Source organism: Sminthopsis crassicaudata, chromosome 4 (assembly GCF_048593235.1).
Source record: "Sminthopsis crassicaudata isolate SCR6 chromosome 4, ASM4859323v1, whole genome shotgun sequence".
NCBI classification, from domain to species: Eukaryota; Metazoa; Chordata; class Mammalia; order Dasyuromorphia; family Dasyuridae; genus Sminthopsis; species Sminthopsis crassicaudata.
The window spans coordinates 5,313,986-5,332,578 of record NC_133620.1 but is presented as its reverse complement, the minus strand read 5'-3'; the positions used below and the strand labels follow the sequence as shown (position 1 = coordinate 5,332,578).

Here is an 18,593-nt window from a genome sequence, read left to right as displayed (position 1 = left end):
TCCCCCCAAGCTGGTCATCAGGAAAGGCGACAGTTTACACCTTAGCGTCTACTGAAGCCCCCGCTGGCTTGCTGGGGATCTTCCAGAGCACGGCCTGGAACCCCGTTCTCTTTCCATTGTCTGAAAAGAGCTGCAGGAACGGGGCTGATTCTTCTGGAGGTGGAGGAGGGCAGGGATGGGGGTGCCCTCGAGGCTGGGTGTGCTCTGGGTGGTTCCATTTCTGCCCACGCCATGCAAGTCCCCTCTGCTTCCCCCTACAGGCTCCTACACTGGCTGCTGCTGGGGGACCAATGTCTCTGGGGGAGATGGGTGTTTGGGGTAGGGTATCCTCCTTGCCCGGGCTAGGTCCCACGTTGGGAGATGATGGGGGGCTGATTCCCTGGAGGTTGGAGGACATGGGGGGCCCTAAAGCGAAGTGGGCGCCGGGCGCTCCCGGCTCAGCCTATGCAGCGTGGGCTCCCTCTGCCTCACTCGGGTGTCCCGCGCTGGCTGCTTACCGCAGGCACCGGCTCCCCCCGCTCCAGGGGCTCCCCGATCAGCAGGCTTCTCTCGGACCCCGAGGCCAGCTCGTCCCGCAGCAGCTCCGTGGGGGAGATGCGCGTGAAGCCGTATTTCTGCACTAGCTTCTCACACTGGGTTGCTTTGCCAGAGCCGGGACTACCTGGAAGAAGGAGAAGGAGAGACCGGGTCAGGCTTCCTGGGTCCGGACTGAGGGAGGCATCCTGGACCAGACTGGGGCAGGTGTCCCATCCCAGACCAGGGACCATTCCCTCCCCCGCCCTTTTCCTGTCCCATAGGCAAAGTTTTCTCCGAGGGACGGCTTTTTCAAATTTAAAAACAAGCTAGAAAGAACTCGACAACGCGTTTTTTACAGTAGAATGAAAGGAACTAGAGGAAAGGATTTTTCTTCTTTTCTAAAAAAGCCCCGCCAGCGAGGCAGCTTCGGCCACCAAAAGCACCTTGCTCCCATCCTTGAGCCATGGCAGAGATCTAGCCGAGAACGCTTTTGTTTACTCCATTTTATTTTGTGGTCTCCAGAAGAAGCAGCCACACTTCCATCTTGCCCGGGCCACTGGGGGGCTCCCTTGCCTTCCCAGCCGTCCATGGCCACTCTGGGAGGTGAGACGCTTTGCGGGGGCTGGCAGAAGGAATTTCCCCCCTGGGAGTTCCCTCCACTAAGTTGTAAGTTCAGACCCAGTTTCATGTATGTGGCTACAGAGCTACCTGTGGCTAGATGTTACTTCCTGGGTGTAGCCGCACAAATACAGAGAGCCTTGGCAGGAACGGAGCCTGCTGGTTCTCCAAAATCTTAGCATTTCAAAGCTGTGGAGAAAGGAGCCCGGCTGCTGCCCTCCGCTCTGTGTGTCTGGGAAGCTCTGCTGAAACAGTCCTCCCAAACGGCCCCGGCTGTCCTCCTGCCCCTAATGATGGGCGCCGGCCCACTCACCAAACCCTTGTTTGCCGTTCCGAAGGGAGCCCAGGCTTCCCCTTCTCCCCCATCCTTTCATCTCCTCTACTGGGCCCTCATGAAAAGTCCTGGCTGGTACTTTGCCCAAGTCAGAACTGTTCTAGCCAATTTGCCAATTTGCGGTCTCCAGGCTCGGGGACTCACCCTCACCAACGGGCAGCGCCTCCACTCCCTCTCCTGCCCTTCTCTTTTTAACCCCCCACAAACCAGCCTCTGACCCTTTGAAACCCCTCTCTGCCGAGTGAGGAGGGTCTCTGAGCCGCCAAACTGACTCTGCCCTCTCCTCGATGATCTCTTCTCTCCAGGCTCTGGGGCTGGTTTTCTTCCTGCCTGGCTAACCTTTCCTCAGGGGCCCTCCTCCAGATCCTGCCCTTTAACCCTCGGTGTCCCTCGGGGTCAGTCCCCTCCTCTCTCCTCCCTTTGTACTGCTTCACTTAGTGATCTCAGCAGCTGCCCTGGATTTAATGACCATCTCTATGCTGTTAATTCTCCAACCTGCCTTTCCGGTGCCAGTCTCTCAGCCGACCTTCATTTCTCTCTCCCCAACTGCCTTTCAGACACCTCAAACTGAATGTTCGGTGGGGCATGTCCAAAATGGAGTCATCGCCTTTCCCTTAACCTTCCCCATTATGGGAATGCCCCTCTCCTCCTCCCACTTCCTTGGGCTCCCAGACATCCCGGGGCCTTTAATCTCCCATGTCTAACCTGTTGCCAAAGCCTGGTGATTTCACCGGGCAGCATCTCCCAGTATAGCACCCCCCCCTCCTCTGACGCCGCCCCCACCCTCATGCAGCCTTCACCATCTCAGGATGGTGGGCAGGGTCTGCTGGTATCTCCCCACTCGGTCCTTTCTCCATTTAGCCACAAAGGCCCCCTCAGAGAAGACTGGCGTTGTCGCTGAGCATTGCGGGTACCCAGAGAACTTACTGATCACCTCATTTTTAAAATGTTGCGGAGGCAATGGAGGGAGCTGCAGAAACCCGGGCTAGTGGGGGGGGTGGAGGGGGGACAACTGGGCATGGAGAGGGGCGTGCCGCAGAAAGGGAGGGAAGCATCTGCTGAGGGGCTTTCTTGGAGAAATGGGCAAGAATAATTATCCCGAAGTCTGCCCAGTGCAATGAGCCGCCCCACCAAGGAGACCGAGTTCTACGAGTAAGACTGCCAAAAGCACGGTGATTTATGGCTCTTGGAGGTTTCTGAAGCACCGTGCAAATATTATTTCAGATTCTTACAACAGCTCTGTGAGGGAGGTGCTCTTGTTTGCATTTTAAAGGTAGGAAAAGGGTCGGGAAGCAGGGAAGGTCACACAGCTGGTAAGGGTTTGAGGATGGATTTGAACTCGGGCCTTCCTAACTCCGGCGCTGGAGTTCTAGCCCCTGGGTCACAAGCTAACGGTTGACGTCCTTCCTCTTCACCAGATACACATGGAGGGAGATGTCTAACCACCGGATTAAAATGGGCGTTACTCTGTAAATCCGAATAGAAGGATGATGGGTGATTGCGAGCAGGAACATCTCGTAAAACAGAGACAAGCAGCAGAGAGTAAAACCAAGTTTTAAAAGTTATGGGGAATTAAAGAACAAAATGCTAATGAAGATGGTCTAGCTGCCAGACGGAAAACTATATCATAAAGCAGTGGTCAGCAAAACCATTGGTCCTGGCTAAGAAATAGAGCAGTTGATCAGTGGAATAGGTTAGATCCACAGGACAAAATAGTCGATAACTTTAATAATCTAGTGTTTGACAAATCCCCAAACCCCAGCTTTTGTGATAATGATTCACTGTTTGACAAAAATTGCTGGGAATATTGGAAATTAGTATGGCAGAAACTAAGCATTGACCCACACCTAACATATACCAAGATAAGGTTGAAATAGATTCATGATTTAGACATTGAGTGATATTCTAAGCAAAGTAGAAGAACATAGAATAATTTACCTCTCAGATTTGTGGAAGAGGAAGGAATTTGACCAAAGAAGAACTTGAGATCATTATTGATCACAAAATAGAAAATTTTGATTATATTAAATTAAAATACAGGCAAGATTAGAAGGGAAAATTTTTTACATTTAAGGGTTCTGATAAAGGCCTCATTTCTTTTTTTTCCCTTTCAAAATCTTTTTTTAAATTTTTATTTTATTTTATAATTATATATTATAAAATATTTTGACAGTATATATGCATGAGTAATTTTTAAAATAACATTATCCCTTGTAATCATTTTTCCAGATTTTCCCCTCCCTACCTCTATTCCCTCCCCTAGATGACAGGCAATCTCATACATTTTACATGTGTTACAGTATAACCTAGATATAATATATGTGTGTAAATCCCATTTTCTTGTTGGACGTTAAGTATTGGATTCCAAAGGTATAAGTAACCTGGGCAGACAGATATTAGTGCTAACAATTTACATTCACTTCCCAGTGTTCCTTCTCTGGGTGTAGTTGTTTCTGTCCATCATTGATCAATTGGAATTGAATTAGCTCTTCTCTATGTTGAGGATTTCCACTTCCATCAGAATCCATCCTCATATAGTATCGTTGTTGAAGTGTATAATGATCCCCTAGTTCTGCTCCTTTCACTCAGCATCAGTTGATGTCTCTCCAAACCTTTCTGTATTCCTCCTGCTGACAGGATGACAGAACGATAATATTCCATAACCTTCATATACCATAATTTACCCAACCATTCTCCAACTGATGGACATCCCTTCATCTTCCAGCTTCTAGCTACTATGAAAAGGGCTGCCACAAACATTTTGGCACATACAGGTCCCTTTCCCCTCTTTAGTATTTCTTTGGGATATAAGCCCAATAGCAAAAGGCCTCATTTCTAAAGTATAGAGATAATTGACTCAAATTTATAATAATTCAAGCCATTTTTCAACTGATAAATGGTCAAAGGGTTATGCACAAACAATTTTCCAATGAAGAAATTAAAACCATTTTTAGTCATATGAAAAAATGCTCTAGATCACTATTGATCAAAGAAATGCAATTAAGGCAACTCTGAGATACCCCTCAGATTGGTTAAGATGACAGGAAAAGATAACGATGAATATTGGAGGGCATGTGGGAAAGCTGGGACACTAATACATTGTTGGTGGAGTTGTGAATGGATCCAGCCCTTCTGGAGAGCAATCTGGAACTATGCCCAAAAGGTTATCAAACTGTGCACACTCTTTGACCCAGCAGTGCTACTCCTGGGCTTCTATCCCAAAGAGATTTTAAAGCAGGAAAAGGGAGCTGGATGTGCAAGAATGTTTGTGGCGGCCCTCTTTGTAGTGGCCAGAAACTGGACTCTGAGGGGAGGCCCATCAATTGGAGAATGGCTGAATAAATTATTATGGAATATTCTTGTTCTGTAAGAAACGGCAGCAGGAGGATTTCAGAGAAGCCTGGAGAGACTGACAGGAGCTAAAGCTGAGGGAAGTGAGAAGAACTAGGAGATCATACATGGCAATAACAAGATTATGCAATGATCAATTCTGATGGACGTGGCTCTTTTCAGCAGGTGATTCAGGCCAGTTCCAATGATCTTGTGATGAAGAGAGCCATCTGCCCCTAGAGAGAGGATTGTGGGGACCGAGTGGGGATCACAACATAATATTTTCCCTCTTTTTGTTGCTGCTTGCTTTTCTTTCTCATTTTTCCTTTTTTTTTATCTGATTTTTCTTGGGCAGCATGATAATTGTGGAAATATGTATAGAATTGCACATGTTTAACATATATTGGATTGTTTGCCATCTAGAGGAGGGGTAAAGGAGGGAAAAAATTGGAACACAAGGTTTTGCAAGGATGAATGTTGAAGATTATCCATGCATATGTTAAAAAAAAAAAAGCTTTAATTTAAAAAAAAGAAGGAAAAAAAAAAAAAAAGAAAATGAAGGGGAGGCTCCTCACTCCTCCCCATGGCTCCACCCATGGAAAATGCAAAGAGAAATCGTTATGACAGGAATTTTGCTGCCCCAATTTTACACTCGTGTGTATGGCTGTGACCGCTGTCAAGATATTTGAGGGAGTACAAGCCAAGATGAGGTGGGAATCAGGGGCAAAACTCTGTGGGAAGAGGGAGGACCACTGGAGTTAGAAATGTGACTGAACTGAAAGAGCTGGCCTGTTTATAACAATGAACCAATCTGGAATCGTTTTCTCTCATGCTGCTCCTTAGCGCCGCCATATCCTCCCTCAGTTATTCTGATCTGCTAATGATACCGAGAGCAGGGATAGCTCCCTTTTCTGGCGTCCCTTTATTTACACAGAACAAAACACCCCCCCCCCCCCAACGTCACCGAGGATGGATTGTATTATCCGCAGTGAGGGGACGTCCTAAGTCGGCCAGGAATTATGAACTTCAGGAACAGGACCACCCCACAAACTTTCCTTTGGAGCAGACAGCGGGAGTGGGGCGGGATGGGAAAGAAAGAAGACACTTCCCGTTTGAAAGAATGTTCAGTGAGGAGAAAGTTCAACAACGATGGAACGTGCCCATCATGGATACTCCTGGTAGTCTCCCTATTGGGGTCCCATTCTTTGACCATCTGTGTCCCAGCAGAAACCAGGACTTCCTTCCCTGCTTTCCCCCTCTGCCAGAGGAGCCAGAAACTGGGCGACTTTGCCACTTGTGGATGCTATGCCGCTCTGCTCCTGTACAGCACTCCTTCCTCCCCATTTCCACTGCCAACTTAATGTGCTATCTTTCCTGTTAGAACGTACGCTCCTTGAGGTCAAAGATGTCCTCTGCTTAGCATAGTATCAGATCTGTCTCTTTCTTTCTCTCTGTCTTTCTCATCCAGCCATCCATCCATCCATCCATCTACCTATCTATGTATCTATTTATCCACCCATCATTCTATCATATCTCTCTCTCTCTCTCGTTCTATCTGTTTTCTATCATCTATCTATCATTCTTTCTCTTTCTATCTATCATTCTTTCTATCTCTCTATCATCTATACATCTATCATCTATCCATCTATCTGTCTGTCTATCTATCATCTATCCATCTATCCATCTATCTATCCATCTATCTATCTATCTATCCATCTATCTATCTATCTATCTATCTATCTATCTATCTATCTATCTATCTATCATTCTATCTATCTCTCTATCATCTATACATCTATCCATCTCTCTATCTCTCTATCTATCTATCTATCTATCTATCTATCTATCTATCTATCATTCCATCATTTTATCTATCTATCATTCCATATTTTTACCTGCCTGTCTCGGCTCTTTGGCATCCAGGGCAAATGGATGGAGGGGGGATCATGAGCAAGATGAACACAAGATTTTACTCCAATCCAAGGTCCCACCTGAGACCGCTCGGGAGGCGACTGATAACGGAATCTGGCGGTGGAGAGACGTGGCTACGAGGGAGGGGAAAAGCTGGAGGTGAAGACTGCAGCCATTTCTGGACGGGGGCAGTAAGCCTGCGGGAGGGAGCCTCGGCGAGGAGAGAAACAAAACGGGTCTGGGTGGGGTGAAAAGTCCTCGATGGGAAGCCGGCAGGCGCCATGATCAGGGCGCTGGATTGCTCGTCAGGGGACTTGGATCACCACTGGGACTCAAATCCTGGCTAAGTCAGAGAGCCTCAGGCTCCCCCTCTGTAAGGTGGGGATGACAGTGCCTGCGTTACTTCATGGGGCTGGAGCTCCCGGCAGGAGGGATGGGAGCAATCTGATGACTGGAATTCGCCGTTAAAATAGCGCAGTGGAGGAAGCCTCCATTTGCTTTAGAGAGAGCTTTAAGGGCGGGAAAAGTGTCAAGAGGAATGACCACTGGGCCGGAGGCAGTGCCCAGGAGCCGCTGCCCGGTGGCTGAGGAAGCGAGCTGGGCGCCCTGATGGGCCGCCTCCCCTTGGGGAGACCCTCCGCTGCCATGGCCTGGGCAGCTGGAAGGAATATTGGGGGGCAGCCCCCGACAGATGAGGAACCGGAGGCCCGGAGCGGCCCAGGGCCTCGGCCAGTCTGCGGCCACGGGAGCGCTGACGCTCGGGGCCCCGAGGCTGCCTCGCTCCTCGGGGGCCTTTGGCGTGGAGAGCTGGAGGGGGGCAGGGGGCAGCCGGAGGCCGTTTCTGTGGGCTGACCGCTGCGCCCCCAGAAGTTCTTCCTGGCGGGGGCTGGTCCTCGGCCCCTCGCCTGGCGTTCAGGGCCCTTCCCCGGGGCCCGGGGAGGCAGCACACGGCGGGGGGGGGGGGGGGGGGCAGGGACAGTGGAGGGGATCCCCGAGAACCCGGGGCGGGGGGCGCCAGGAACCGGGCGCCCTGGGACGGGGCTGTGGCAGGGGGTCCGCCCGCCTTCCCTTGGCACGCGCCCACTGCAGAGGGCGCCCCCCCCCACCCCCAGCGGCCGCGGCCGCCCTTGCTTTACGGGCCCCACGCCCGAGCTCCTGGCAGGACCCGCGCTGACCGCCAGAGGGCGCCCCAAGCCAGTGTTCGCTCGGGCCGGCGAGGTTAGGAAGCTCAGATCGTGGGGCAGGCCCGGGCCGCGTGATCAGGACCCTTTGGGAGGCACCGAGGGGCGCCGGGCGGGGAAAGCCGGGAGGATCGAGTTCAGCCCCTTCCTGGCCGTGTCCCCGCTGGCCCCAGGTCCGAGCCATTCCCCCCCCCCCCAGCGGGCGCCCCCCAAGACCTTGTCCTCCCCCCTCGTGCTCCCCTCCCCCAGCTCACACGGCAGAGGGCCTATCCCAGAATCCCCGAGAAAAGCAGGGACGCACAGGCAGTAGGCGCCGGGGGAGGACATCGGTCGGTCAGTCAGTGAACCTTTAGTAGGCGCCTACTGAGTGCCACAGGAGAAGGGAAGGAGGCTCGGCCCCAGAGGCCGGAACCGGGAAGGGGCCAAGAGCTTCCCCCGGCGGGCTGCGGTCCAGCGCGGCTTGGGCTGTGACCCTGAGGGCCCCTGCCGTACACTGCGGGGACTAGGAGCAGAAGGGACCCGGCTACTCCTGCCGGGGCGCAGCGGCCCCGGCTGCCGAGCTCTGGGCGGCCACGCCCCGGGGGCCGGGGAGGCTCTCCGCTGCCTGGGCGCGTTTTGGCCGGGCACTCAATGCCACGGAAACAGGCGCCCGCCCGCGCCCCGCCGTCCGTCTCCGGCCAGGCGGCAAAGGGAGGAGGCGGCGGAGCAGTGAGGCTCCAGAGGAAAGTGCGGGAGAGAACTAGAGCCCCGGGCTCGGACTGCAGCTTGGGAACCCCGGACCGGCTGGGCGCCGCCAGGGAGCAAGTCCTTGGGGACTGAAGATTCGGAAAATCCCGGCAGGATGAGGAGCTGGACAGAGGCCCTTTCTCCCACTAACCGCCCCTGGGCGTTCTGGCTCTGCTGCGAGACCCCAACACCCAGTGCTGTCTGCCTAATGAGGGCTTTCCCGAAAACCCACAGAGGGCGGGCCTTCCTCCCGCGTTCACCGGGCCCAGCATGGGGCGTCCTCCTCAGAGAAGGGCAGTGCCCTGGGAGCAGCGCAGAACCGAGGGAGCTCAGAGGAACTTGTGCCCTCGCCGTGTGACCCGGGAGCATGGCGCGTCCTCCTCAGAGAAGGGCAGTGCCCTGGGAGCAGCGCAGATCCGAAGGAGCTCAGAGGAACTTGTGCCCTCGCCGTGTGACCGGGAGCATGGCGCGTCCTCCTCAGAGAAGGGCAGTGCCCTGGGAGCAGCGCAGATCCGAAGTGGCTCCGAGAACCACGAGATGCCCCAGGCTGCACAATCCGCCCCAAGTGTGGCGGGGCCTATTTGTGCCTGGCCTGTGGTAGAGCCTCCAAGCCGCCCTCTGTCTGCTCCGCCACAGCCGGACACTCGGTAACTTGACCCCAAGCCCACACTATCTTTTGGAGCTTCTTTGAGAATGAAGAACAGCCGATCCTTTTTGTGCGCAGGCCTTGGCATGACGATGGGCACAGAGTCAGTGCGTGTAATGCTTCTTCTCTAAAGTATAATGTTCTCTGGTTGCTTCTGGGGGCAGCCTTCCTTTCACTTCAGGGTAATAATCACCTCAAATGCGGCCAGGAGTTAAAGTCCTTTACTGTCTCTTTCCAAACCTTGCCTCCTTCACTGGGGGCTGGCTAGTTTTCTGGAGGCCTTCCGGATCCTGGTTCTCCCGCATAATCACACATCATTTCATTCACTAGAGGATACAAACTAGCATTCTAATAACCTTCTCCTGAAAATGGTCATGTTGTACTTGTGAATCTCCTTGACTGAATCCCGGCTCTAAATCTCCCGAAGTCCCCAGCAGCACAAGGTGGACGTTGGAGGGGGGGGGCTTGTGGGCTTCTGACTTGTGAACCTCCTGGGAGTCCATCCTCGGTGAGGCTCCTAGCTCATAGATGCTTTCTGAAGGTGTTAATGTGAATACTAATGTGGAACTCCTTTAAAGGGTGAACTCTAATGTGAACTCTTTTAAAGATGTGGACTAAGCACATAAGCATTAGCGCCTTGTTCTGGCCCATAACAAACATCTACGCATCCAGTGCTGGGGATGCTGGAGACGCCCGGACGGGCCTGATCTCTAAGAGCTTTGGGGACTTTTTGATGCAATTCTCACACGTTGGGTATTGTTGCGACCTCAGTGGCTGATTCGTCCTTGGTTGTAAAAGGCAGCGCAGAAGAAGACTTTCTCTAACTCTGCTGCTGTGCTGGGTAGTGAAGGTCGGGTCTTAGTTAGGGGTTGTAGAGGCTCAGCCACAGTCTGTCCTACCATCCACCTTCCAAATTAGTCTCCTTAGTGGCTCTTCTCAACAGTGACATGATTCAGGCCAGTTCCAATAGACTTGTGATGGAGAGAGCCATCTGCAGCCAGAGAGGACTGTGGGGACTCAGTGTGGCTCACAACATAGGATTTTCACCTTTTTCGTTATTGTTTGCTTGCTTTTTTCTTTTTTCCTTTTTGTTCTGATTTTTTTGTGCAGCATGATAAACGTGGAAATATGTAGAGAAGAGTCGCACTTGTTGAGCCTGTAGTGGATTATCTGCTGTCTAGTGGAAGGCGGTGGGAAGGAGGGAGGGGGAAAATTGGGGAGGCAAGGTTTTGCAAGGATGCATATTTTGAAAATAAAAAGCCATTAGTTAAAGCAATTAGTCCATTAAAGAAATCAGTCTCCTTAAGGTGTGCTCATAGGCAAATGATAATAGTAACAATAACAACAGCGCACATTTTTAGGGCAAGACACTTAGCCACTTTACAGATATCACCTCCTTTAACCCTTCCAATGCTCCTGTGAAGCAGGTACTCTTATTATCTCCATATTACAGTTGAGGAAACTCAGGCAGGTGGTGATTGTGACTTGCCTGTGATTGTGTCTGAGGTCAGATTTGAACTCTATCCTCTGAGCCACTACCTGAACTTTGTAGCCATTTCCACTGAAATTCATGACTTTGCCCACACAGGCTCCCCTTCAGGACTGTCATCCGCTCATTCACCGTCGCTTTTCCTGTCCTGTCATCTGTAATGGACTCTTTGTAGAAAGACATTTTTAGAAGAATAGAATAAGTGCCTAGGGTTACAAAGGAAGTCAGTTATATGAAATGTTTTTGAAAAAGCCAACTTTGGGAGCCGAGTTCTAGCACAGTCATCAGTGCCAGTAACTCTACTGTTTTTACTTTTCATTACTTGAGCTCCTTTTAGATTTCTTTGGAGTACTCATTCTCACAGATCTTAACATAATAGCAGATTGCTCAAATTTACGATCAAGTACTAACCATTCCCAACTGTCGCATTCAGCCAGGGACGGTTGGCTGTCTTTTTCAGTTATGATGTAATGTCGCCCCAAATGTCTTTTGACAGGTGGCATTAAAAAATACTCTTTCATGGCTTCTTAGTCCATTGGGGAAGGCCAAGCATCAGCTTCTAGGGTGTTGTCCCACACCCTTTTAGGTCTAATTTGGGGTCTAACTTTTACTGTAACTTTATAATTTTCCCCAGGGCATGATTATTTTTTAAAAATAATTTTTACTAAATGCTTTCCAAGGCTCTGCAGAAAGATTGAGTTTGCAGTTCCACTGACAATGCATGAGTGTGCCAGCCTCCCCACAAACTGTCCTTAAAGAGTTCTGCACCTAGAATTTTTGTTGAGGGCTACTTTAAGGTCACTCTAATTTGCATCTCTTTGATAATGAAGAAGGTTATCACCTCTGACTAATTATCAGCTCTCTCTGTTTCCCCTTTTGAGATTTGCCATTCCTATGGATTGGCCATTTATCCATGCAAACAGCAAGCTGCCTGAGACTTTTTGACCCTGGCAGTCTCACTCAAGCCTTCCAGATCTGCAGCTTAATGTTCAGAGCTCGACACAATTCCACTCCCCACGCTCCATCACATCCATTCCCAGGGGACACCTTTGCTTTCCTAAGGCTTCCCTGATGCTCCAGAGTGAGACGGAGCCCAGTCCAGTCCAGGCAGAAAGAAGCATCCTGCTCCAAAACGCCTGAAGAGCTGTCACCTGTCCAGCAGCCTCAGGCAGTCTGTCCCTAGTACACACACATACAGCTCCAGTTGTTAGGAAGGTTTTCCTGTCATCAGTGCCAAATTTCCTGGCTACAACGTCCCCTTGTGGCTGTGGGGGCCAAATGCTTTTACAAACATGATCTCATTTGATCTCACAATAACCCTGGAAGAGTTCCCCATTTTTGTAAATGATCCCCATTCTACAGATGAGGAAACTTAGGCAGGCAGCACTTCTTCCCTTGCTCGGGGTCCTACAACAGGTAAGCTTTGAGGACAGACTGGAAGTCACATTCTGAGTCCATGCTCTGCCCACTGCACCACCAGGCTGCTGAGTCTATTGTGTGGGAGGTTAACTCCTTGGCTACTTTATGGAGATACATTGACATTGAAGATGGCAAGGCACTAAGGGCAAGGTACCATACTGGTAGGGAGACGCAGGGAGAACACTCACAGAGGATGACCCTATAGAGATTCCTGGGGCCTCTAACATCATTTTGTTGGAGGAGAGCGGGGACTGAGCCACACCCAGCTGGGTGACCTTGGGTCATTTATAGAGTCATTTCAGGACTCAGTTTCTCCAAATGGACCGTGAGGGGTCAGAGTAGATGGTTCTAAATCTAGGACCCTAAGAGTCCTATGACCTGGTAAGTGATGAATTGATGCAGTGGCCAGAGCAGCAGCCTTAGAGTCTAGAAGACACTTCCTAGCAAGTCACTTCACCCCATTTGCCTGTTTCCTGGTCTATAATAGGAGCTGGAGAAGGAAATGGCAAACCACTTCAGTACCTTGCCAAGAAAACCCCAAATGGGGTCACAAAGAGACACATACAGCTGTAAATGACAACAACTAAAGTTCAGAGGTCACTATCGCCAAACTTGGGGGATTTTAACCCAAGAACTTGAGATTTTGGAAATGAGGTTTTTTTTTTGTTTTTTTTTTTGGATGTTTTTTGTTTGCATTTTTAAAAATTCATTTTCTTTCCTTTTTGATCTGATTTTTCTTGTGCAACAAGAGAATTGTATAAATATTTACACCTATTGGATTTAACATATTTTAACATGTACAACATATATTGGGGGCAGCTAGGTGGCACAGTGGATAGAGCACCAGCCTTGAAGTCAGGAGGACCTGAGTTCAAAGCTGATCTCAGACACTTAACACCTTGGAAATGAGGTTTGACACTATCATATTAAAAACCAAGCTCAAACCCAAGCTTGTGACAATATGTTAAGCCCAGGCTTCAGAACCTGGATGTGTGGTACTCACCAATCACGAAAATGATCTTGGACTTCTTCAAGTCTTCTGCAAAATCTGTCACATTAAAACATTGGAAAATGATTTGGCTGGAAAGGCTCGTTTGGAATCATGATTTTTAGTGCCTAAGGCATCTAGAAGCCTAAACCCGTTGGGTGCTTTGTTCCTGATCCTATAAGAAGGCAGGGTCTTCCTCGTCATTCTGAGGGACAAGGAGCCAGGATAGGGAAGGCTGCCGGCGCCATTTTGCAGGGACCTCTCCCACACCGTCCTGGCTGCACTGGCCCCATCCTGCCTTCAGTGCCCTTGTGCTGCCTTTGCCTTGGACTCCCCAGCTTGGATTGCTCCTGGGAAGGGTCCTATGCATAGATTGTTCCCTTTTTCTCCCATGTCTGCCGAGGGATCCAGGCCCTCAGGTCTTGGCTGGGGCAGCTTATTGGGGAATCCCACCATTGAATGCTGGAAGGGACCTCAGCAGCCATCCAGGAATAGCCACACCTGAATAAGACTCTCCCTCATCTCTTCTTTATTTGTCTGGGGTGGGGGTAGAGGGGGGATCTCCAGAACAGAATGGGAGAGCTTCACTTTAAGCTCCATATCCCTACCCAGCACCTGCCCCAGTGCCTTGCATAGTGTAGATTCTTAATAATGAAAGGACATATGAATATATTTTATCATTGAATGAAACCTACCTTCCATGATGTCCTCCTCAAAAATGTTGATCTCGTCGTCTCCCTGAAAAGTGAAATAATTTGCAAATTGAAAAATATTTATCATAAAAATGAGCTTAACATGGCCACAGAAAAACACTCTGAGAGTTTAACCCTGAGCTATTTCCACGTCCTTCATGATCATGAGCAGGGGCAGGGACGGATGGTTGGAAACTTCCAAATGGGATGTTCTGGTTCTCATAGATTCTCAATGGTGAGGAGCCTGGGTGGTCTCCCAGATCCCTCCCTGTGGTGTAGCGCTCTCCAACGTCAGCCAGACCAGCTGTGGGCCAGCACTCCAGCCGCATCTGGTGGAGGGCCTGCCTATGTACTCACCAGGTGACCCAGAGAATATTTCAGTTTTTGTTTCTTTTTTGCTAAACTCCCTCCTGTATCTCCAAGAGGTCTAGAGATACAGGGTCATCTTATGAGCATGAAGCAGAAATTATGAGGACTTTTCTATTCCTAAGTCACATTGAGGATTGGGGCACAGGTCTTGTTCTTTGTTCCTTCTGATACCTTGCTCAAGACGGATTTTAACTCCCCTGAGATAGGGTGCAGAACATTCAGTAGAAGAGAATGAATGTCAGGGCAATAAATTGTCCCAGGTTTGTTTGTTTGTTGTTTGTTTTTGTCTGAACTCCCTGGAAAAAGATGAAAAAAATTTGAGATTGATAATGATAACAATGCTAAATATCATAGCATTTTTTTATATATGGCTTCACTTGAGCCTCCTAACAACCATCGAGGTTATAGCAACTGCAAGATTGCTCATCTCATTTTTACAGAAGAATAAACTCAGGTTCAGAATTTTGGAAATTTGCCCATGTTTGTGCAGCTAGTCCGTGTCAGAGAGAGCATGGAACTCAGGCCCTGCGGCCTCCTGCCCTAGGTCCAGGATTTCTGGGGGCAAGGAGCCCTGAATGACTCTGAAGACTTTTACAAAGCTGTAGGCCTAATTCAAGCCTGACTAACAACTTTTGGATGACATCCAGCAGGTGCTGAAGCAAACTAGAAAAGTGAGGGAGTCTCATTGGGGGAAGGGCTGGACAAGCTACAGTAGAAGGATAGAATGAAATATAGCTGTGCCCTGAGGCAAGTCCAAAGGAGACTGAGGGAACTTCTGCTGATAATGAATGGTAGCCCCAGATATGGCCCTGGGCAAGAAGGAATCAGCACACTCTAGTAAGTGCAGAATCAGGGAGGCGCTGCAGGCTGCTGGCACTTCCAGGAGGGTGTAGTTCTTGGTTTTGGTTCCAGGTGTAAAGGGCTAGAACTGAGCAAATGCACTTGGATAATGGAGCACGTGAAACTCATTGCCAATTGGACAATTCTCTATTAACATGTTTGGAGGATGACCGATCCAGCCAGCACTGAATAGTTGGGGGATCGGTGGGTGTGGACAAAGAAGGTGAAGTGACATGAGTGGGTGGAATAGGAGGAGATTGATTCATTCTCTTGGCGTGGAGAGAGAGGAAGGCGGTGTGGAGATTGCTGGATCTAATCCCCTGACAGCAACCGCAAAAGACCAAGAATAAAAACTTTTAATTATCCTGACTCCAGCTGATTCTAAGAGATGCAGGGTCCCAACATCCAGGCTAGGGGGAGAATTTAAAAAGGACCCGAGGCTAGAGGTACCATCCCTTATCCCCCATGATTAGTTTATAATAAGTGATTTTATATAATGATTATAATAACAAGCTGCTAAAAATTAAGAAATGAGCAGGCAAAGGAGAAAGAGCCCAATCATAGAAAGTTGCTATGGGAATAGAGAAGATTAGGATTCATCTTTAGAGGAGGATAAAGTAAAAAAAAGTCTTTTCCATCCCAAAGAGTAATGTGAAATAGTCCCTGGCCCAACTAGAATTTTTAGAAGACTTTAAAAAAGACTTTAAAAATCAACAAGAAAGATTGAGGAAAAAAGGAAAAAAAGAACAATCCAAGGAAGCCAAGAAGTTTATGAAAAGACAGTTAACCAACTACAAAAGGAGATCCAAAATCTTAAGAAAGAAAACAACTCCTTGAAAACCAGAATTGGGCAAGGAGAAGCCAACAACATTATAACACCAAGAAATAATAAAACAAAATAAAAGAATGAAAAAAACATAAAAGGATGTGAAACATCTCATAAACAAAAACTGATTTGGAGAAGAGATCAAGAAGAGACACCTAAATATAATTAGATTACTTAAAAAGCTGAGATCGAAAAAAGACTTGATACAATAATACAAGAAATAAAGAAAATTGCTCTGAAGTTTTAGAACAAAAGGGGAAAGTAGAAATAGAAAAAAAATCCACTGATTATAACATGAAACAGAACCTCCCCCACGTTGGGCGCCAAAATGTAATGTTCTGTTTCTCTAAAATGTAATCGTTTTCTTGGGGGCAGGTTTCGTTTCAGTTCAGTTCAATAATCCCAAAATGCAGCCAGGAGTTAAAATCCAGATCCTTTATTGTGTCCTTTAAAATCCTGAATCTTTTCCTGGGCCCAGTTAGCTTTCTTAGAGACCTCTCTCTCTCCTGGGTTCCTGAGAGCTCTTGTCCAAATGTCTCCAGCCAGCCCCAAGGTCGAAGTGGGAATGAATCTTCACTCTGAATCTCCTGAGTTTTCCCAAAGTCCTCCTTGGCCCTGCGAGCTTCTTGCTTATGTGGTGCACACTGAGTATACACCAATCATCATATCACTAGGAAACCATTATTTGTTGTAGGATTAAATCCGTGCTAAATTAGATTTAATCATTGTCTCCTCAATTCCACTTAGCACCTTGTTTCAAGTTCTGGCCCATAATATCTCCTTGTAGGATCAGATTAAGCATACTGAATTAGATAATTATTGTCTCTATTCATTCCAGTGGCTTAGCACCTTGTAAGAATCCTAACATCTGTATGTAAGCATGCATCTACTTATCTATTATTGATCTATTTAAATAAGAAGTGTGTCTTTACACACACACACACACACATACACATATATAGTATGTTTCTAAATACTTATGTATCTACCTACCTCTGTGCATATCTATATTTCTATTTCTGTCTCCCTCTGTATATATGTATGTAAGCATGTATCTAACTATTTATGTATCTGTCTACCTCTGTGTGTCTGTCTTTACCTATATTTATATGTCTATAGTATGTTTCTAAATACTTTTGTATCTGTCTACCTCTGTATATATGTATCTATTTCTACCTATGTGTGTGTACATATATATGCATATGTAAGCATGTATCTCCCTACTTATCTATGTATCTCTCTACTGCTGTATCTATGTGTCTATCTCTACCTACTCAGCTATGTGTATATGTATGTACTATCCATGTTTCTAACTACTTATGAATCTATTTGCCAATGTATGTATGTATTTATCTCTGCCTACCTATGCATGTGTGTGTATGCATGTATCTGTTTACCTACATATTCAAGCAAGCAATCAAGGTATCTATCTATCTATCTGTCTGTCTGCATCCATTTACCTAGTTATCTATCTCCATATGTATGTACTTATTTCCATATGTATATATGTATGCATGTATCTACCTATCTAGCCTGTATCTACCTACCTATGTATGTATGTATGCATCTAATTACCTACCCATGTATTTAGTATCCGTCTGTCTATATTTACCTCCTTATGGATGGGTGCATGTATCTATTTACCGCATACTGTATGTATGTATGCATTTACCTCTGCCTGTATTTTAGATCTCTTACCTATGGTTGTCGGCATGTGTCTATTTACCTTCCTATGTATCTATTTCTTTATCATGTGGCTAACTACCTCTCCATGTATATACCTACGTTGCCATCTGTATCTACCCACCTAAGTATATATGTATGTATGCGGACGTACCTCCCTATGTATCTATTTACTGCCCTAAAACCGGGACTATTTTCAGTCGGTGTTGGAGGTTAGACATAACTAGATTTCATCATGGTATATACATACGGCCATAAACTGAGTGCTTGAGGTCATGTGGTACAGAGGTTTCAAACTGTTGAACCCTGGATAATAAACCATAGCCACCCCCACCTTCTTTGCAATTAGGACTGGGAACATTGAGTTTAGAAAAGAGCGCAGGAAAACCCTGAAGCTCCGACTCCCCTTTACGTACCACTGTGTCATAAACATCCAGGTGCATCATCTCCATCCTTGCTAGGATGGATCCCCCTCCTTTTGAGTATTGTCCCTCCACTCGCTATTTCCTGCTCTCTATCCTGTCAGGTTTAAGTTATGATCCTTTCCTGGATCCTCCCCATGTCCTTGCCTCCTCCTCATCTACCTTTGTTTCCCCTAAAGCTTCAATATGTTAGAATAAAATTGTATGCTCAGGTTATGTTTTCTGTTTGCAAACCCTAGTTAGCTAAAACCTTGTATAAGCTCTCTGTCTCTGTTTATCTGCACCAAGTGCTTTGGACCATAGTCCCATTTGGTCAGCTAACTTAAACTCTCCACATTAAAAATAAAACCAATCTTTACTTGCCTCAGTTTCTCTGGTATTACAAAACATGTCCCCACTCCCACCCCAGAGGCTTACAAAAACTCCTGGGTGAGCTAGATTTATATGTGATTTGGAAATAAGGGACCTAATAGAATAACAACCATTATTGGTTATTCTGTTATTGTAACAGAATTAACAATAGGACACAGATGATGTCCCTTTGTAGCTTTCTAAGTCAATACATGGCCCACAGGGAGCCTCGGGGACAGTTAGGTGGAAGCT

General features: G+C 47.7%; 1 protein-coding gene across 1 annotated transcript in view; it reads right to left on the bottom strand.

The window, feature by feature from the left end:
• AK5 (adenylate kinase 5) overlaps positions 1 to 18,593 on the bottom strand; it is a 146,032-nt gene that overhangs the window by 7,213 nt on the left and 120,226 nt on the right. Inside the window, 3 exon segments of the mRNA XM_074265597.1 lie at positions 498 to 661; positions 13,174 to 13,218; positions 13,854 to 13,896. Of these exon segments, the coding sequence (XP_074121698.1) occupies positions 498 to 661; positions 13,174 to 13,218; positions 13,854 to 13,896 (252 nt within the window).